This window comes from Pteropus vampyrus, unplaced genomic scaffold, assembly GCF_000151845.1.
Source record: "Pteropus vampyrus isolate Shadow unplaced genomic scaffold, Pvam_2.0 Scaffold366, whole genome shotgun sequence".
Lineage (NCBI taxonomy): Eukaryota > Metazoa > Chordata > Mammalia > Chiroptera > Pteropodidae > Pteropus > Pteropus vampyrus.
Window position 1 is genome coordinate 1,136,947 of NW_011889147.1, and position 22,123 is coordinate 1,159,069.

At 42.1% G+C, this 22,123-nt stretch overlaps 1 protein-coding gene across 2 annotated transcripts in view; it reads right to left on the reverse strand.

The window, feature by feature from the left end:
• Positions 1-866: 866 nt before the first annotated feature.
• The window catches only part of DENND5A (DENN domain containing 5A), a 51,417-nt gene continuing 30,160 nt past the window's right edge, over positions 867-22,123 (reverse strand). Inside the window, exons 11-22 of one of the 2 annotated variants that reach the window (XM_023522929.1) lie at positions 20,147-20,299; positions 14,220-14,304; positions 12,661-12,745; positions 12,073-12,201; positions 7,917-8,038; positions 6,599-6,744; positions 5,886-6,004; positions 5,325-5,506; positions 4,646-4,728; positions 4,011-4,134; positions 3,256-3,424; positions 867-1,895 (exon numbers count right to left, since the gene is read on the reverse strand). In XM_023522929.1, coding sequence (XP_023378697.1) covers positions 1,712-1,895; positions 3,256-3,424; positions 4,011-4,134; positions 4,646-4,728; positions 5,325-5,506; positions 5,886-6,004; positions 6,599-6,744; positions 7,917-8,038; positions 12,073-12,201; positions 12,661-12,745; positions 14,220-14,304; positions 20,147-20,299 — 1,581 coding nt within the window. In that variant the 3' untranslated portion in view covers positions 867-1,711. The remainder of the gene's footprint in view (positions 1,896-3,255; positions 3,425-4,010; positions 4,135-4,645; positions 4,729-5,324; positions 5,507-5,885; positions 6,005-6,598; positions 6,745-7,916; positions 8,039-12,072; positions 12,202-12,660; positions 12,746-14,219; positions 14,305-20,146; positions 20,300-22,123) is intronic. The other variant, XM_023522930.1, reaches the window with a different exon arrangement.

Here is a 22,123-nt window from a genome sequence, read left to right on the forward strand (position 1 = left end):
TTGGCACTTACCACCTGCTAGACACCAGGATGGGAAAGAACAAGGCACTCTCTCTGCCCTCTAGGAGCTCACAGCCTAGGAAGTGGGCCTAACATGAATGTGGACAATGACAATCAGGGGAATAAGTGCCAACCAACAACTAAGAAACTATAAGAGCGCAATGAGAGAATGATTAACTGTGTCCAGCAGAGATTAGGGAAGGCTTTATAGTAGTAAATCGTGGACAATGAAAAAAAGGAAGTGGGCACGAGGGGAGGGATTCCAAGCAGAGGGAACAAATCATGCAAAATCAAGGAAACACAAAAGACATTGACTGGTTTGAGGTGTTCTACCTGACCATGCTACACTTCTAGAGCTGCCAAAGCAGCTTGGTTGAAGAATAAAACCCAAGGAAGCTGGTTTCCAGGACTCTCATAAAGCTCTATTACCTGTTATCTCAGGAAAAGGAAACCCATCTTAAGAAAGAGCTTTATTTCCTGAGGGCAGACAGGACCTCACGTGTCTACACCCGGTCTTCCTTACCGTTCAAGAAATGGCCCATCCTGTGTCAGTCAAGTGACAATCTTTGCAACCTTAGACACGTCTTTTCCCCTGTGTGTCTCAGCCTCCTCCTCTGTAGAGTAGGAAAATAACCCTTGTTTGCATCTCTCTCAAATAACCATTTAAGTTAACAACTATGAAAGCTCCTGGTGCGGCAGCAGGAAGGACCCAGGAGATGTCAGGCCCACAGGGGCATCCTGGGCAGTCCACAGCCCAGAGCCAGCTGGGGGAGGAGAGAGCAACAATGCTGCTGTCGGGTCCTCTCACACACAGATCACGCTGCAACCTCCGCCACCCCCATAAAAATCAGGGAACCGTGCAGGTTCGTTTCAGGTGTTTTATTAAGTGGGCCATACTGTAGCTGGTTTCTAAGTTGCAAAACAACATAAATTTAACAATAATAACATAGCCAGTTAGACTGTGACAAGCTTTTCCTTTTCTTAAAAAAAGAAAAAATAAAAAGAAAGACTTAAAACACGCAATGAGAGTTAAATAAATAATATGGAGAGAAAAAAAAAGGAAAATCTGTTAAAACATGCTTATGTTTACTTCTGTGCAACTGCGTGCCAAGAGGAAACGTGATTTTCTGCACGATGATACATCTCAGCATGTCTTCTTCCCAAATAATACTGACACAAAAAGAAAAGATGTGGGACTGACTCATCGGTGCTTGTAGAGGCACTACTAAAAATCCCTTTGATTGGAGCTTGGGGCTTCCCGCCCAGCACACCTATGTGTGGCCCAGGAAAGCCAAATATCCGTAATAATGTTAATATAGAAAACATCAGTTTAAAAACAATGTGGAATGGCCTTATTAACGCAGTGGGGCAAGAAAGTAGAACTGCCCTGCATGCGGTGCCAGGCTCAGTCCAGGGAGGCCGCAGGCTCCCAGCACGCGGCCATGGCGAGGGAGGGCACCAGCTTCAAAATAAGCGGCACCAACCTCGTCTCCCTCTCCCTATCACTCTTTCACATGAAAGTGTGTAAAAAGCAAATCGGCAAATAAACTCTAAAATAGATTATTTATTCCAAAAATCCTCTAGTTTTCTTTTTACAGTGAGTGTACATTTCCTCTCCATCTCCTGCACAACCTGCTTAAGTCCCTTGGGGAAGAGGGTCAGAGCTGCAGGGTGAGTCTTTCTCGGTCCTATTGCTAGCTGGTGCTGGGAGGTCAGATGTCGATGCCCTTGACAAGGGATGTCTCCAGCGTGATGTTGAACTCCTGCAATGTCTGCAGCACGCGGATCAAGGAATTGACAAGTGTGTGGTCTTTGATCAGTGCCACATCCTCATACATGTGTGCGGTGATGGGGCAGTCGGCCAGCAAGGCAATCCAGTGGTGCAGCAGGTGATCTCTGGTGGGCAAGATCAGTCCAAATGGGTCAGAAGGGAAAGGAAGGGAGATGGTTAGTTCAAGACCAAAGGGAAACCTGCTCCACCACTCCTTAAACGAAGTCTGAAGCTGGAAAAGCAAATAGCTCCCCATAATACGCTTTTCATCCTGTAACAGGGCTTGGCAAAGAAGCCCTACACAGCTTTAAAAGGCTCCCACTGAGGGCTGCCCAGCCCTAAGTGACCCAAATCAGCCCTGTCATCTGACGTCAGGCCTGCTCCTCCTTTCCTACTGCCCCCTCCCTCCCTACATAACCCTACCACCAACCAGATACCAGGACCAGGCAGCACCACTTCCTCCATCTCGACAGCCAATCTCTAGCCAATAGCCAATCACTCCTCCCCATAGCTACCACCATCAGGAACAATACTAAGAGCTAACATCCACATAGTGCTTAGCATGTAGCAGGCACTGTTACAAGAGATTTAACCGTCATGGCAACTCTATGATACGAGGTAGGTGCTATTAGTGCTAGTATTATCTCCACTTTATAGATGAAGAAATTGAGTAGCTTGTCCAAGATCACACAGCTAGTAAGTGGGTGATCTGAAAATGTGAACTTAATGAATCTGGTTCCAGAGACTATTTATAACTACTACAACCAATTCCCTCTCTTCTGTGGCCTGAACAAATTCAGCCTTAAGTTTATTTGGGCCTCCTGCTCTCATCTGACCTACTCGAATAACCCCTAACAATCTTGCCCACTCTGATGCACATCATCCAGGATATCAAATTAATATAATTTCAGTCCCCTGATTAAACAAATCTATATTAGTAAGAAAGGATTCTGTCCCAGCTCAAGGCTCACCCTTATAGCCTACTCCCTGAAGCCTTCTCTGATCTTTCTCCTCTACATTTTTAGCATACCTTATGAATGTGTACTTCTTTTTTGGACTTTCACAACCTTCTGCCTTGTACTGTTTTTAATTGGGACAAGTGAACTTCTACATGGTAGGGGCCATATTTGATTTAGCTCTATTCTCACCACTTTCCACAAGGCCTGGCACAATCAAATGTTTGTTGAAGGAATGACTAGATATATTCTCTTTCGAATTTCACCAGTGGGGTGGTTTTATTCCTTCCTATCAAAATGTGGCCCCTTCTCCCCAGTTACACACACACTCTTATCTCCACCCCTACGGATTCCCACCCATATATATGGTACATGAAGGAAATTAAGGGCCTCTAGAAAGCCCTCCAAGGCCTCACCTGCCCAAGGACGCCTGGTATTAGCCAGTACCCCACCCCCTGCACCACATGAGGATTCCAGCACCGCCTCCAAAGCTGGCTACTATGTACTGTGGGCTGTAAGGCTGAAGTACCTTGCTCCCAAGCACACCAGCATCTGAAACTTGCCATCCTTGCCAATGTTCCGGGGAGTATTGTTGATTGCAGTGACAAATCGGCAGAAATTCCGAGCCCTTGTATGCCAGTTTTCTTCAGGAACAACTTCATTCTGCTCCAAAGTTTCATAATACGTTTGTGCTTTTTCTGTGAAGAGATAAGCTTGCCAGTGACAAAGGCTTTCAAAACCGACCTATCCCTGACTGTCCTGCAGGCCACTTGCCATGGACCTCCCCACTGCTGATGCAGGTAACTTAATGAGAATAACCTGAGTGTTCTAACATCACTGGTGACATTTCAAAATGATCCTTATGTTCCTTATCCTTATTTTTAAAAGTTATTTATGTGGCCCTGATATAAAGCTGATCCTTTCCCTAAAGACAAAAAACTCTTGAGGAATAAGTTCCTTACATGAAAATTCTCCAAGTGGATACAACACAGGGCTTGGGCTCCAATGCTATCAACTAGCCCTCTGGATCTACAAGGACAAAGTGTGAGGACTCACAACTAAGCCTATACTATAAAACAGATGCCTAAAAAGAATCTTTTCTGTCCAGTTCTCAGGAGGTGAGGGGTGAAGGGTGAGAAAAGGCAGGACAAACAAACAATTGCTCTAATCTGAGTCACTTGATTTGGCTTCTTTACTGCAGACCCCAATGGTTGCACCCACGTATATGGTGAGTCCCAATGTCTCTGCATGCTTTTCCCACCCTCATACCCTAGTCCAACTCACCCAGGAAATCCCAAATGAAGACATTTTTGAAGAGACGGGGTGATTTAAATCCATGCTGGAAAGCCTGTTCCAGGGCCGAGACAAGGCCGCACTCTCCACAAAGCAACAGTGTCAGACTGCCTCGCTAGTGAAGAAATAGGGGAGAGTGACAGGCTTGCCTCAGCCAAGCTGCCCTCCCACCACGGCATCCCCAAATCCAAAGCCCACAGCTGGGAAGGAAGCAAAGGACAGGCAGAGATCCAGTCTATTTCCCTAGCACCTGGCACAGTGCCTACCTCAGAACAGCTCTCAGAGTGAACACCTGCTAAATGAATGGATGAATGAAAAGATGATGGATCTGGGTACCCACCAGGGGGACAAATCCAGTGTGGCCATTATTCAGGGAGACCTAGAAAAATCCTGAAGAGGACAGGAACATACAATATTCACAAGGGGCCTAGGAATTCTGTTGGGTCATTGGTGTGTAAGAAAAATAGGGTAACCCAAGGCAGAGGCCCCCAAAGGAAAGAATCTGCTCGATCTCAAACTAACTGAGGCACATACTGTACACTCCGGGCTGTCCAAGCAAATGGGCCTGGAATATTATTTTCTCTTATTCAATATAAGGCCCTGGGTTGAAGGGCAGAAAGGCTCACCTCTTTCTCAGGCTTATGGAAGTGCTTCACGATGCCATTGACTGCCTCTCCAATGGACTCCTGGATCTGCCCAGTGTTCAGCTCTGATAAAAATCAAGAAGACATCCCTAACCAATCTCAGAAGCTAACAGTGCTCAGCTGACTGAGCAGGAGACTGAGGACATTGGGTGGGCTCATGAGAGAGGCAGGACAGCCTGGACCCTTCCTGAGAAGAATGGCTCTCACCTACCCAACTTCACTGAGCTAGCTCTTCCTAAAATCCTGGGAAAAAAAGCAAAAGCCAATACCTTAGTTCCATAAAGTTTATTTTTCATTTTACCCTAGAATTGTTGGCAACCAAAAAAGGGACAAGATTTGGCTGTGAAGCTCAGGAACCACAAAAGAGAAGACCAGAAGGTAGAACCCTCTCCTCTCTAGGATCATATACAAATAGTATAGAGAACCCAGTCCGGGCTCCATGAGCTCTCTCCTCTCCTTCCAAGCCTCTGGGGAGAGTGCCAAATCTCCCGAGGATTCATGAGAAGAAGGTGACAAAGGCCTGAGACTGCTTTGTCGGTAGAGGTGGCTCCTGAGGCAGCTGCACAGGCTGAGGTTTGGGCTAAAATATCAAGGCTCCCAGGGATCTGCCCACATTTCCCAGGATGGGTAGTATGAGGACCCAGCCCCTCCTCTCACTTACTGGGCTTGTTGTTGGGTGAGATGGTAACAAGCCTCCGGATGACGCTGGGGGACTGCTGCAAGGGTGGGGTCCGGCATGGCCTCTCATCCACCTCAGGCTGGGATGTGAGCAGCTCCCCAACTAGGACCCGCTCCAGGCTCCCATCGTCCATGCCCTTCCCCAACCACCGGCCACATGGGAACCTAAAAGTCAGGCAATGGCCTGTCAGAGCTGCCAGCTTCTCCAGTGTCTTTCCCATTGCTGCTCAGCAAGAGCCATCAACAAAGCCAATGCCTGGGAATCCATCAAGGCCCTGCTCATCCATCCTACTGTGTATTTCATCAGGGAAGACACCTGAGTGATGGATGGCCTGGAACCTATGCACAGCAATGTTACACATCTTCACTTGGAAAATCCTCCTATTTTTTTTCAGGTACACAAGGCAGAGCCAAACAGGAAGTTGCCTTGGCCTATCACAACCTAAAGAGTCTCCTTGAGAACTCCATATACCCAAGCATCAAACAAAGACCCCAGTGGTAATCTTGCCCCACTATCTTAGAGCAAACCTGAAGGAACACTTACTTGTAGGTATGTCCTGTGATCTCATTCCTGACCATCACATACTCCACCAGCCATTTGGCATACAGCCCAGAATTATCATGGCCTATCTGCACAGTAGTGAGCTTCCCCAAGTTCTGGCACTGTGAGAGAATAGCCAAATAGAGAAGATGGAGTAGGTCAGAAAAACAGAAGAGAGTAGCATTCCTCAGAGGCACAGATCTGACTGGCTGCCTACAACCTGGCCTCTGAGCATCCACAGGGACAGAGCTCATGGCTCTACCCACCACCAAAGCTAGCAGTACAGCACTATCTCATGAGGGGCCCATGGCTGAGAAAGAAGATGCTGCTATCTAGAGGGAGAATAGGGCCTGGGAGCAGGCAGCTCTGGAAGTGGGGCAGCAGTCTGAGGTTCAGAGGTATCTGTGAACACCTGGGATGAGCAGCTGAAAGAACTCTTGGGTATTTCTCAACACACCATGAACAGGGAGGTATGCAAGTTCAGATGGGTAAGCACCTTCCAGCCAGAGACCATTTAGACAGGAAAGGCTTCTCCCTCCTCGAGTCAACCCTTCGCTCCAGGCCTCCAACCATCTCAGCACAGGTGAGCTATGCTGATGCATAACACTGTACAGAGCAAGGCCTCCATAAAACCCTGCAGAAAGCTCCAGAAAAGCAGCTGTTGCAAACTCAGATCCCCACAAAGCCTGGGGTTGTGGTCCCCGGATAACACATACCTCAAAGGTCATCTCTAACACGTTCCTGGGAATCTGCAGGATCTGTGTCTCACCCAACTCTCCCGAGATGCAGATCCACGGGTTGGCAGTGAACATGGAGCCCCCCAGCTTCTTGCTCGGTACAATCAGGATGTGGTAGGGGATCACTGTTTAGGGGAAGCCACAAAGGCATTGAGGGGGATCAGAAATCCCTCCCATACCTGAAAGGGCCCTGATCTGCCCCCAGGCATGCTGGCATGATTGTGGCCGCTGCTGTACTGGCCCTGGCAGAGCCCAGAGCAGCAGGTCCCCAGGACCTAGGCTCTTGTTGGCTCAGAATGTCAGCCAATCCTCCCCTCACTCTCACTCCTCCCACGGTTACCACCCAAACATCAAAGATCCAAGTCCATATACACACTCGGAAATAAGTGAACCTCAAATAGTACTGCCAATTCAACATTGTACTAAATTGCTTTTCAGAGCGCTTTTCATTCCATCACCTCATGAATGCTCATAACAATCTCAGGAGAGGCCACGCAGGTATTGCAATGCCTTTTCTGAGGCACAGAGAGAGAAATAATTTCCCTCAGGTCCTCTAAACTGTAGTTCAATGTTACTCCTACTGAAGCCTACAGGCCTTGTCTCTGAGGGGGAGGATGGGTATCCTAGAAAAAGAAGAGTCCAAGCCCCCTGAGACTATTGAGCCACTGGCCAAACAACTAGCTATGGGGCACATTCAAAGGTGGCCCCCACTCAACAGAGTGTCCTGGCACCAAAGAAAGATGAGGTTCCAGGGGCCTTCCTTAGACCATACTGAATCTTCTTCCTCATTCTGCAAATAGGAAGGCTGAGGCCCACAGCAAGAGTAGACTTCTCACAAATCATAATGAGTTAGGACACTGCAGGACCTGGACCCAAACCTCCCATTGTCTTCTGGAGTTCTTTCTGCTACTTCAGGAAGAGCTGTTTTTCCCTAAGGGCTGATCTAAAACCTTCTGTGAAGATTTCTTTACTGGTGTGCAGAGAGGGCAGTGAACTTCACTGCCCCACCCCACTCCACCTCATTGCCTTAGGCTCCCAGAGCAGTGCCTAGGACAACAGTGACAACATGATGGCCGAAATGACTAAGCTCCCAGTTCAGAATGAGAATAAGAAGTTTCAGAGAAAAAAAACAACCTCCAAGGAGGGCAAGTGCACCTCTCTCCCCACAGAAATAAAAGGAAAATAGAAAGTGCAAGTGATAATCTATTTTCTTTAAAATGGAGACAGGGAGTTAGCCTCAGGCAGGCCTGTGAAGACTGAAACCAAGAAGGCTAGTGGGGAGCACAAGCCTACTCACGGATAGTTGTGAAGACATTGGTGAAGCAAAAGTAATCGACGGCATTGAAAGAAAGGAGGTGATAGAGGAACTGCTCCTTCTCGTCGTCACAGCACAGGAAGGCATAGCGCTTGTACAGCTTTCTGTCAAAGAAGAGGCAATACATCAGTCTCCTGGACAAAAGGAGGGGAAAGAGGCTAGAATTATTCAGTTCTGAATGGAGACAGTGGAAAGAAGAATAAGATGTCAAGCCTCAAATTCTTTAGGGCCACCTGAAAAAGAAACAAAGCCAGCTACTCTGAGGGCTAGAGGGAAAGTGGCTTAAGCTATAGCAGGAATAACAGTACGTGTGTCCAAGGGTTGATGTTACTATAATGTAAAGTATCAGAAGTCATGGACTCTCTATTCTTAAACTGAGGGCTGGAATGAAATTCCCTCAAGGAAGACACAGGCCCTCTCAGGCTTCTAGTTAGGGCAACACCCCAGTGTGTGGTGTGGGAGGAGCAATGGCAGGAGGTCTGTGATCACCATTCATACCCAGGGCTAGTATCAGACCCTCAGCAGACCTGAGACCCATAAGTCAGAACACTGCTCTAAATGTGAAGGTAAGCCCAGGACTACCTCAAAGGCAATAAAGAGCAATAAAGGAAATGATCCAGGTCATAGGAAAGGAAGAGCTACAGAGATCATGTCCTTCCTCTCTTTTCAAATTTTCTCCTGTCCCCACCTCTCGTCCCCACTGCTTACTCATCAAAGACCAACTTCTTTGCCTGACATTGCAGGCCATCTGCAACTGCACAGCAATGATACCTTCCCCAAGTACAGGGGACACAGAGAGCCAAATGCACAGGTCTTCAACACAGAGAACAAAAAAGGTAACTATCCTGGTCACCAAGAAAGACTCATCACCACAGCCAGCACATGTGACTCAGCACGTCCGTGAGGTTCTATCTAGTCAGGTTTATAAGGTACTTCCAACAGATGATTCACCAATCAAGGCCTACTATGTGCAGGTGCTGCAAAGGGAAGCACCTATCCTCAAATACAGTCTAAATGAATAAATCAGGTAAACTCCACATAATGAGTTGCTAAATGAAAGGCTCTCTGGGAATTTAAAGAGCCATAAGCATCGATGGTCCTAAACAATAGAGCCCTGAAGGACAGCACAAATTTAGACCGGTGTGTGGAAGAAGGAACAGGACAGGGTATGAAAACCAATTTGAAAACCAATTTGACTGGCGTTGACAGCTCAGGGAAGTAATCAGTAATGAGGCTAAAAAGTTAGGCTAGAGTCAAATGCAGGAAGGCCTGCAATATTCAGGCTAAAGAGTTTGCAGTTTGCCCTACAAGTAATAGGTTTCTGCAATCTGCCCTAGATAAAGGGAAAGCCACAACCAACTTCGGGAATTTTAAATCTGGTGCTGCTGAGGGGTGAAAGGGGGAATGAGGGTGAAACTCAGCAACAATAAAGGAGACAGGTGGGGGCAGAGGCTAAGGACCTGAAATGTGTACGTGGGAGATAAAGCAGAGTCAAACTCAGTCCAAATTTTGAACCTAGCTAGGGAGTAGAGGGGATGTTCAGAGAGAATAATGGTGACATGAACAAAAAATTTGAGACAAAGGTAGTTATGATGAAGACTGTGAAGCTTGCTTTTGTTCTTTCTGATTTAAAAGTAGGATAGTTGAATGGAAATAAATGCAGAACTGGAGCTCAGAAGAAACGTCAGAGCTAAAGCTTCAGATGTGGGAGTCACCTGCTTAGAGGTGACAGAAGTCATGAGAATGAGTGAGATCACTAATTGAGACAGCAAGTGAGCAGGTGAGAGTGTGAAAAGAATGTGTGTGCATGCAGAGAACTGAGGACTGTGGAAGCCAATATCATGGGAAGAGTAAGGGGAAAAAGAGAAAAGGATGGTATAGGGCCATGGCAGCCATGCAAAGTGAGCTTCAAAGTAGAGGGAGCATTACACAGTGTTAGTCACTGTAGAGAGATTAGGGAAAAAGTTTGAGGTCACTATATAGGAGCCAACTAACTTCTTCCCTTAGAACATAGGGCCACTTTACCCTTCCCACCACCTTACCCTATCTCCAAGCTGCCAACAGTCTTGGAGGCGAACTGGAAATCCCAGACTCAGGCATATTCTATCAAGATATACTCTCCAAGGCTGTGTACCTCCTCCTGCCTGTGTAATCATGCACACATTTTATGTGCACAATTAAATATCTACTAAGTGCTAGGCAACATGAGCTGTACTGAGAAAGGTACCCAGTTCATGCCGTCGACGAAAGCAAATTTTAATAAGCAGTATGAAACTAGATAATGATAATACAGCCAAATTAGTGGTAAAATAGTGATGAACAAATATGTAACAAAGGCTATGGGTACCTGGCAAAGGAATGGAGCAAGTCTCTAGGGAGTCTAAGCAAACTTTGGCAAAGAAAACTTCTGACTAAGCCCTGAAAGCGCTGAAGACATCCTAAGAAGGGTGAGGGGTATGATGCAGCTGGAACTTGAAACAAATTGAAGAAAAAGATGAGAGAGAGAAGGATGGAGGAATGGGCAGGTTTTGATAAAGGGCCCCTTTATTTCTATGCCCCATCCAAAATGCAATCTGTGGTAGCAAAACTCACCTCATTTTCCACTCAGAGAAGTACAGAAGTCAGATTATCAGGTGAGAAGTTACTATATACTGAGTAAATTCTGAGCTTATCTCCTCTAACAGGACTATAGTTTAAAGAAAGCAAGATTAGCCTCCTCATTGAGATCTGCACCCTGTTTGTTGTCGCCCAGGACTTGAAGCTCATATACCCTAGACCTATCCACTGTCCTGGACTTCACAAAGTTCTTGTGCTTGAGTATCCATTAGGTGCCTCTCTGGCCTCCTGCTGACTTGCAGTCTTACCTGACAGGTGAGGCCCACACTGGCCAGCAGGAAACACTCCTGCCCTGTCAGGCCCTGGTGCCCACACAGCTACAGTAAAAAAAATTTTTCAACAAAAAAAAACGGCCCCCAAAAACCGGGGGGCAAAAAGCCCCCCTCCAAAACCCAAGCCTAAAAGGTTCACTTGTTCTCTTTCAGTTGTCCTCCCAATCTTCAAATTTTACTCCTCAACCTTTTTGTCCCTATAGAGAATCAAATTTAAGCACTTATTGTTATTTCATAACCTCTCAAGGTAAGCTCTCTAACCTACCAGGATTTTAAACCTGCTTTCTTGCTGTGGTCTATAAACAGTACACAATAAACAGTCTAAAAATCATATTTCCATTGTGAATAAAAACAGATTCTGCAAGTTTAATCAACTGGCTCACACAAAATTTCCTCAAGGTCCATACGGAAGTCCCATAATAAAGGAAACCAAGAAAAGATGCCTAAGGAAATGCTAAATAAAAATGCCCAACAATTGTTTGCTAATGTAGAAAGAGCCAAATATACAGAAAAGACAGAGACATGGTAGTCTGAGGCAGAGATGGGGTACAGCCCTCCCTACTCCTCCTCCTCTAGTAGCTAGGGTACAGAAAAAATGCAAGGGATATAACATCAAGAGAAGGTAACTGTAGATTTAGTGGTTTCTGGGAGTGCGAGGCTTTGGAATCTCTCCCCTTCCCCTTTCTGGGTGAAAACGGTGGATGTAGAGGACCTAGAAGGGTCATTGAAAAGCCTTTTTAGGCTCTAGGGAGACTCAGGCAGAGTCCAGAGAGAAAGAGCAAGGGCTTAGTTACTTTGGGCTTGCCCTGGGCTCAGGAGAAAACAAAAGATATAAGGGAATATCTTACAAGTTTTCTTTTAATTCTCCAATCCTTTCCTCCCCAGGATAGGAAAGAGACTGAGAAAATGCCATATGCCCAAGAGATATACAAGTTACCTGAGTGCAGGAAGGAGAGGAGAAGCCCCAAAACTGAGGTAACCAATGAGGACCCCATCTTTCTAACTATCTCTTTAAGAAAGCCGTTTGGGAGCATGCAGATTGCGAAGGTAGGGAGAACAAATATAGCAGAATTATTCTTCTGCATATAAAGAGGGAAAATAGGGAATGCTTAAAAATCCTCACACACAACTTGAGTTTAGCTGAATACAGCAGTAATGACGTACTAAATACTATTCCTTCACACACAAGGCTTTCCAATCCCCCCACCATTCCTGAGAGCCTGGTTCTACTCCAGGTGGACTGGCCTTACTTGGTGAGCTCATGATCTGAGAGAAGCTGCTTCAGGTGTCTGGAAAGTAACTTTTTTTCCATGGACAGTCGTACCCATGCTCTGGCCTTTCCCACGTCAGTCTTGATTTCCCCAATGTTCTGGATGTGCCTGAAGGGGGAAGAAGAAAAAAGAAGTGGAGAGCGGGGTGGGAAATGAACTCACAACACGCCCCCTGTAAAACTAAAGGAGGCCCAGTGAGGCAGCCCTATCTCACCCTGGGAAAGTCCACCTCTTATTCTCTAAATCTTGGGTTTCCATGTAGCTTTGCCAGGCAGCAGTCTCACCACAATTTTGGGAAGTGGCAGGATAGAGGGGGAACCAAGCTAACCTAAGAGCCTTTAGGCCTTGAGATACTCTGGTTTAATTCTCCAAAAATGTCAGAAAACCCAACTGCTTGTACAGCTCTACAAATGCACCGTGAAGCACAAGACCAATGAGGAGGGCTTTCTAGTTAACTAAAATGCGGCAGAAGCCCAAGTCACTGAGATCCTGCTATTTAAAGCAGATACCTAAGCAGCACCTAAAAACAGGATTTTAATGGCTTATAACGTATGAGCCCACACTGACCTCATATCCTGAATGAGGGAGATTCTCAAGGGAGACATGACTGCGCTGGCATCAGATTTCCTCCGTTCTGAATCAAGAAGTATTCCTAGAACAAACAAGTTTGTCATGTCCAAAGAGATCTGACTATCCAAACAGTTGATCAGCCTTTTTATCTCAAATCACAAATTTCTACAGGGAACAATTACTTTGATAATACCAGGTTTCAGATTTAATACTTACTAGGTTTTAGATTTAATACCTTTACTCATATTATCTCATTTAATTCTCTAACAACTTATAAGATAGTCAAGGAAGATATCACAGAGGGAACTGAAATTCAAAGAGGTTAGCTGCTTTGGCCTAGTCACCAAGTGGCAAAGTCAGGTCCCCTGGCTCCTAATCCAGCATGTTCTCATCATAATCCATGGAAGTAGTGCTTCTACTTGGAGCTACTACTCTTGTCCTGCTCTTGCTTCAAAATGAGACACAAAAGAGCCAAGGAGATGTTTAAAGAGCATGTTCTAGAATGCTTAGGACCTCTAGATATGATACCTTTATATACCTTTATATGCTCATATCTGGCCCAATGTTTAAAACTTAGTATCTTGATCACTTAGCAATAAGTTCTATAGCCTTCCTGAAAAGACTTTTTGCTCTCATACCCAGAAAGTGGGCCAAAAAACTCCTTATTAGGCTACTTAGGGAGCTCTTGTACCTGGTTTTCAGCCACATTCAGTGGTAGTTGAAGTCAACTAGTTCAAAGGCAAAGACAACAGAGTTCATAGGTATCTTTTTCACTCCCATCTAAACTGATCTTTACCATCAGGATATGAACATCCAAGAAAGGTAAACGAACTCCCTGGCAGAGAGAGGAGAATGAAGGATGGTGTAAAGGGGGAGATGCTGCCAAGAAACAAAGGAAGGAGGGGAACTGTCCTGGCAGGAACACTTTAGAATGGCATAAAGAACACCAGAGCAGGAGACAAAAGGTCAGGTTCCTAATCTCTTCTACCGATTCACTATGTGATCTTGAGTGAATTCTCTTCTTCCCTGGATCCCAGTTTTCTCTTCTTCTAAAATAAGAAGGCTGAACTAGATGATCTCTGGGGTTCCTGCCAATTCTGATATTTTTATCAAATTAGAAACAGGAAAAAATGTGTAAGGGATTATTCACACCAGACCTTAATGTAGGACATTGACAAACAGGCTCTCTTAACTGATAGATCATTTTAATGCCCATCTCAGAGAAATAAAACAAAGACTCTGAAAACAGCTTGCTCCAAACACATCGGTACCACCCAAATTCATTTAAAACCTAAACTCAGAAGTCTAAGACTGGCCTCTTGCTGATATGTCTTCCATCTCACTGATCAAAAGGGTATATAATGAAAGCAAACCCCATGGCTATGGCATGCATGCTTTGTGGTTCAAAGAGCCCAGTGGCTTAATATTTTAAAGAGAAAACATTATGGAGCAAAGGATTCATTGACCTGGAATAGTCTGCTGCAGATGATCACTCCAGTGGGGAATGGGAAAGTGGGTAGAGGGAGTTCTCTCTAATGGTGCAGAGATCATCTTACCTGAGGTACTGAAACTTCCTGATGTGAGTTTTCTCTGTCGGTTTTCCTGATAATGTAACAGGTGGGACCACAAGGCTGATTTCCCCTGGAACCAACACAAGGGAAAAATACCTATCAGTTTAGATTTCAGAGGCCAAGGCGTCTAATGAACCAAGTCAGAGATGACTTAAACATATAGATATGGGCTTTTATTAAAAAGCACCTACACAGCACGTCCTCAAACAACATTGTTTTGTTCAACATTGTTTCCTTATAATGTTGATGAGATGCCACGGAAACTTAACTTTCGTTTATAACAATTAGCCTATGGTAAAACTGGTATCATTATATATCTTTTCTCTTAAAGTTACAGAATCTATCAATGATGTTAAGTGAGGACTTACTGTACTATTTCTTACCTCAATGTACACTTAAGTGCAAAGTATACAAATATATCTCCCTACTAAAATCCAGGAGAAATATAAAGAACAGAAAAGAGAAAGAGACCCCCACTGGCAATAAGAAAAAATGGCCAAAAAGAGATGTGAACAGATCAATAGATAAGAAAGAAAAAAGTGACTTCTCAAACAAGACTGAAATAAATTACTTCAATCTTAAAAAATAAATAAATAATAAAAAAGCGAATAACCTATCAACCTCTAAATGGTTTATTGGTTGAAAATCAGTTTGGGTACAGCATGATGACTCTTGCACAGAGGAGCTGATATCCAGTCTACAAGATTCTATGAGAGCTCCTGAAATTACTAAAATTTTTGAAGGCATTCCATTCTTGCCCTTAGTGCAGGCTTGGGAGAAATCCACTATGATGAGGATTTATTGAAGTTACAGTTGAAGAAACCAGCAGGAGAGTAGGCTGGTACTTAACTGTAAGGCTGAGATATTATAGTCAATATAACAGACGCTTAGCATTTGGATCTATAAGAGTTACAGTTTAAACTATTTGATACATGTAGTAATTTGTCATTTTACCAAGGTGCAAATCTGAATAGCATTTGCAAGCCTGATGTAAGGGAGCAATTTACCTAGATAGTGGGTGAGCCCAGCTGGCCACCCAGAAACCGCTTTGTCTCTTTCTAGTCATCCTTCAGTATAGCAACCCTTGTTATGTGATAAAAATTTTATTTCAGATTCGTGGTAAATGTTCCCAGATAGTTGATACAAGTATAATATAATGTTTGTTTTAGTAGTGGGATTTACTATAATAATTTTATAAATGACTTTAGTTTTGTATTTTATTAAAGTAATAGTAATGATGACAGAACCTATCACATCTTGCTTGAGGTTTGCTATCAACAAAGTTAAATGTTTAAAACACAATATTTTATTTAGTGCTTCCAACAATCCTATAAGGTAGGATCCTCATTTTCTTTAGAAAAGAGCAAAGTGAAGATCAGAAAGATTAAGTAACTTGTAGAAGATCACAAAGCTTGTAAGTAGAGTGTTGAGATTCAAGTTTACATCTGTCTAATGCCAAAAACACTGCTCTTAAAGATGATACTATACAGACTGCTTCTGAAAGAGATCATTTAACTTTGAAAGCTACACTTTCTAAAGATTTTATGCTCTGCAGTGAATGTGAAGATTTAAGGGCTCAAGATTTTTCCCTTGAGAATGTCAAGGATCTATTTTGTTTCTATCCACCAACTTGATCCATTTTGGAGGGGAAAAAAATCCATTTTGGAGAATTTGAATGGGAAAAAACCCTCGTCTACACATTAACAAGCTGTTGACATAAACTTGCTGTATGTTTGGATTTCCCACAGTATTCAACCAGCTTAAAAAAAACACAACAACTTCAATGGCAATTTTTTTAAATACAAATTAAAACTAAAGAAAACTACTTTTTATTCACTGAAATACCAAATATTTGAAAAAATAGATGTTTGACAAAATCAATGAGACATCTATACATTGTTACTAACTGGTATACTAATACAATATATGCAGAAGATGATATGAAAGCTTAAAATATTCATGCTCTTAGAGATAGTAGTTCAATTTCTAGAAATCTATTCAGTCATCCATTTATCAAAACCATGAGAGTAGGCTCCTAAAAGGGCAAGGATTTTGATTTATTCATTACTGTATCCTAGCATGTAGGCAGACTAGGAAGGCAGCCTCCCTTAATATAATTGTGTGGATGTGACACACACTAAATATAGCTGGTCACCAGAGAGCCCTCACATGCCATGACGCTGAAGAGCCAAAGGCAACAGCAAAGCCAGGCCACTGAGCCAGGACACCCTGGCTCACAGTGATTGTGCCAGTCAAGGAGGGAGGGCAAGGGCAAAAATGAGAGAGCAGCAGCTGGGCTGAAGCTCGATGAAAGAGCACTGGGGTCTTTCTAGTTCAGGAGACATAGATTATTCTCTTTCCTCTTTTGCAAAGGGACTGATAGAGACTGCAAAGTTTAATATAGCCTGACTACCCATCTGGGGATGTGGCCACACAATATACAGATAAAAAATACTATCAAATTCTTCATGAATCTCAGGATGTGCATGAAAGGTGAGAAACAACTCCTTTTCACTTACCAGTCCCCAAAAGGCAACAATTACAAAACTATTATGAAAAACCAAACTTCACCTCTTATTGTCAGAAAAATATACTAGAGTAGGACACCCATCTCCTTGGACTACGTCATCGAAAACCAGAGAGAGTAGTGAGGATAACAGAGGTTCTTATGAGGACTTGCTACAGGCAGCCCAGCACACAGACAGCCATGGTTAATAATTTTTAGGAGGCTAGCAGCAAAAACTGCTGTTTGGGTTCTCCTTACTTTTTAAGTAATAAAAATGGGTATTTGATCATTAAGGTGCCCCCAGAAGAGGGCTTTAAGATCACTCTCTGAGAGTGAATTAGGTCACAATCTGTGCATGATCATGCACCAAATGCATGAAGGAGACCAGGTAATCAGGCTATAACCTTTGAACTGGAACATAACTGAAGAATGTCTCAGCAGGAGAAAGGTGCTCTACACACAGGCTAGTAAAATGGAGCCCTAAGGAACATGCTTGTAGGAGCTCAACATAGGGTCAATCCCCAGCTGAATATGTGTCTCTGAGAGCATAAATGCCCTGCCAACAAGCACAGGCCCTCACCTCCCCCTGGTGACACAGTCAGTACTTCACTTTTAGCACTCCAGAAGCAGGATGCAGAACAAAATGGAACCTCAACTGAAAAGCCCCCATTATTTTGTACTGGTTTCTCACCAAACAAGTAGCCTCTGTCTATCCAAACTCAGAAGAGAATCAAACGGACTCCAAAAGAAATTCCCCATGCTGTGGTAATTCTTGCAGAATATGGCTGCAAGGCCTTAGAAGACAGGTTTAGAATACATGATGATATATGCATTTTTAAATGCCGACAGATTTTTACGGCAAATATTAAAAACTTTTGGGTGCATGTATTTTACCAAAAAGCTGAAAGAGCTCAACTATAGTGCTGGGCTTGCTAAAGTTTAAGGAAAATTATAAAATGATTATATATATTCTATTTATCTGTTATAGATAACAGGAAATAGAAATCCTTCATGTAGACCCTGGCATAATACAGCTATCATATGTTATATACCCACCACTTGCCAGGTACCTATTTTTATTTCATATAATTATCATAACAACCCTAAACAGTAAGTTTTATTAACTCTGTATTACAAATAAGGAAGATAAGACTCAAAAATCACAAATCACTTGAAGTCACCCAATGGAGCTAGGATTCAAATCTAAGTCTTTCTAATTCCGAAGCCCACAGTGTTACTACTGCACCACGGGGCTCTGAAAATTTTAGGAATGTGATATACAATTTTTAACATTTTTAAAAAAATCTATAATCACAGTGTTGTTTATAATACTGAAAAATCAGAAATAACCTAAATGACCAACAATAAGGGATTGATTCAAGTATGGCACATCTATACAATGATACAGTAATTAAAACTGAGATTTTAGAATAATAATAATCACAAACATTTATAGAGAACTTCCCAGATACCAGGCTCTGAGCTTAGTGCTTTACATGAATTATCTTTTCAAATCCTCACAAGAATCCTATGAAGGTGGGTACTTCTAAAATTCCATCACACATATGAGAAAACAGAACCTTAGAGAAGCTAAGTACCTGGCTCATTTTCATAAAATTAAGTGGGAATCAAACCCAAGTCTATCTGATTTATAATCTGAGCTCTTAAACACTTCTTATACTATCACCTAAAATTAGTTGAGGACATGGAAAAAATATTTATGAGACAGAAAAAGCAAATTACAAAACATTATGTACAGTATGATCTCATCTAGATTTTTAAAAAAGTTTTACTGAAATATAATTCACATTACCATAAAATTCACACTTATAAAGTATATAATTTTCTGCACTAAAAAAATCTGGTTTTGATTATATTCACAGAATAGTGAATATAATATTATATTCACAGAGTAGTACAACCATTACCACTACCTACATTTAGAACATTTTCATCACCGCGGAAAGAAACTCCATATCCATCAGCAGTTACTCCCTATTTCTCCCTCCTGCCTCTAGCAACTTTTAATCTACTTTCTGTCTATGGATTTGTCTATTCTGGACATTTTATTTAAATTGAATCATACAATAGGTGGGTTTTGTGACTGGTTTCTTTTACTTAGTATGTTTCAAAAGTTTATCCATGTTGTACCATGTATCCATACTTTATTCCTCTATTGCTAAATAATTTTCCATTGTATGGATATACCACATTTACTTTATATATCCATCAGCTGATGGACATTTGGATTATTCCGCTTTTGGTCTACTAAGAATAATGCTGCTATGAACATTTATGTACATGCTTTGTTTTTGTTTTTACATATGTTTCCATTTCTCTTGAGTACATAGCTAGAAGTAAACTTGCTTGGTCATATTATAACACTTCATTTAACATTTCAAGGAACTGCCAGACTGTTTTCCAAAGTGGCTGCACCATTTTACATTGCCACTAACAATGTATGAAGGTTCCAATTTCTCCAGATCCTCACTAATACTTGTCATTGTCTGTCTTTTTTTAGTTATCCTAGTGGATGTGAAAAGTTATCTCATCGTGGTTCTGTTTGATTTTTAAATGTACAATTAATTGTACATGAGTATAAGTACAAAGAAAAATGCCTTAAAGGACAGACATGGTAAACTGTCTCCACCCTCACAGAGAATGGAAACTTCAAAAGGGCAGAGATCTTGATCTGTTTTCTTCACTAAGGTATCTCAAAAGTACCTATAATAGTATCTGGCACACTGTAGGCCCTCAATAACTATTTTTTGGATACTGCTAAGTGTTTTCTAAATTGTTTATAATAAAATTGCTTTGAAAACATTTCAAGTTCTTTTCAAATTTAAAAATGCATAAAAATAAAAAGTTGATCACCGTGACTAACTATTCATAGTAGAGTATTCTGAAATAAGGAAAATTCTGTGTATTAAAGCAGTTAAAATCAAACTTACTCAACTTCCTGCAGTCTTCTCTCAAATCTTTAGATGGTTAAGCTATCTGCATGTAAAGGAGATGTTAATGATAGACCTTTATCCACTGGGATAGTGAAGGACCCTTAGAGTATATTTGGTATTTCTGAGCTCCAAGTTTTCTCTTTCTTTGTGTTCCATCTCCAGACTAGGGCCAGCTGTCAAACAGGATCTATCAGTCTGGCCTTCAGCAATATTTGCAAGATGGAAGATGCCACTTTTAAAATGTCTGACAAACACACACATTTATGAAACCTATTTTTAAAGAAAATAGTTTGAATCATATTTATTTAATTATTTGCTTAGCTATTTCAAGTCTCACTCCATGCACGCCATGCACTTTCTTCCAAGCCAGCCAGCTGGAAGAGTATGGGAAAGCTAGTAAGTGAAAACAGAAAGACAGTTTGCTCAGCAAGGAGAGGCTAGACATTCTTTACCTGTTTTACTTGTAGCCCATGACTCCAGATCCTTTCCAGGAGGTCACAAAGGCTGGCAATCAAGGTGTTCTCTTCCACTCCTGTGATGTTGACCTCCCCGTGCCCTAGCTCCACAGCCTCTCTGCCCATCTTCTCTACCAGCATCCTCTTGGTCTACAAGGAATCATTTGGTAGGATTAGATAATCACAGTGAGCAGGATCACGTGCAACTGGAGAGGGTTGTGGCCACCTGCACAGCACATCTGCTAGGCTGGGAACGTAAGATGAGTACAACCCAGAGACATAGAGCGTATTTATTCTCCACCAGGCAGGCCAGGTTATGATGGAATGCATTCTTTAAAAGTTTAGTAAAGAAGATAAGAACACAGTAATCACTGTATAACCCTGGGCAAGTGATTTCATCACTCTGGATTCAGTTTTTGCATTTATGAGATGAAAAGAGTTGAATTGAACCCTCTGGTCATGCTAACTTCTGACATTCTCTGATTCTACTTAACTGACCCTATTCAACAAATCTTCAAGCATTTAATCCTAGAAATGTATCTGAAGTACCTGTCAAGGGAATAAAAAACTGAGGAGAAATAATTTACTTTTAGGTAAAAATTTTCAAATGCTTATTGTAACAGAAAAACAAAAACACGCACTGTATAATGATAAACACAGCTCTTACTACTATGTGTCAGGCACTGTATTAAGCATTGCGTTATCTCATTTAAGCCTCCTAATGACTCTGAGATAAGTATTATTACTGTTCCCAATTTATTGATAAGAAAATTAAGGTCTCAATTTACTGATTAAAAAAAAAAAAGTAACTTGCCAAAATCACATAACAAAGAAGTAGCACATCTGGCCTTTGAACCTAAATCTGCCCAAGTTCAAGTTCTTAAGTAAGATTTATTCATGTTATATATTTGTGACATAAAAATCTAAAGAGCAAAGGTAAAAATCACCACTGATATTAACTTTCAGAAGCAACAACTCTTAACACTTTGGCTTATTTCTTTCCAGTGTTACTACTTAAAATGTTTTTATTGTGAAATATCTCGTGTGTGTGTGTGTGTGTGTGTGTGTGTGTGTGTGTGTGTATATATGTATATATATATAGATATATACACCCACATTATTATACTATTGTAACCATCACTCAGGTTAAGAAATAAAATGTTGCCCATGTATACCTTTGAAGCACCTCACATGCCCTCCAATCATCTTGCCACTCTAAAAGTGACCAGTATCCTGATTTATACAATAAAAGTACAGAAAAGCAAAGAAATAATTATCAACTATATTTGCATTCCTAAACAGCATAGTTTACTTTTGCCAGTATGTTTTCTTTTGTGATTTGCTTTTTCATTCAACTTCTTTTTGTTTGTGAAATTCATCCACATTAATGGGTATTGCTGTTGTCTATTTCCACCACTGTATAGAGCACTGCACCATAAAAATATACTACAATTTACTTATTGATTCTCCTACTGATTGGCATTTGGGTTGTTTCCAGTTTATGGCTATTATAAAGAATGCTACTGTAAACTTGCTATATACATCTCCTGGGTCATGCAGCAAAGGTTTCTCTAGGGAATATACCAAGGAGAAGAATGACAGATAACAACATGCTGTTTTCCAAAGTGGTCACAACAATTTATATCTCCAGCAGTGTGAGAGTTCCTGTTGCTTGCTCTATGTGCTAGCCAACACTTAGTGGTGTTAGACTGATTACTGTATTTCTTTAATTCTAAGATGTACATTTTTCCATATAGTAACATCTCTGAAACTGGGATGTATTTTGCAGTTATTGTTGACCAGGCAATGCACATAAGGAAGTTGTAACTGACTGGGCTTGCACCTCAAAACCTGAGAATGAATGCCAGCGTCTTGGAAAACAAATCTCAGAGATAATAGAAAAGCCCTCTTTCATGAAAGGCAGCATCACCAATGTTCTTGACAGAGGAAAAACAACACTGTGTGGAAATCACA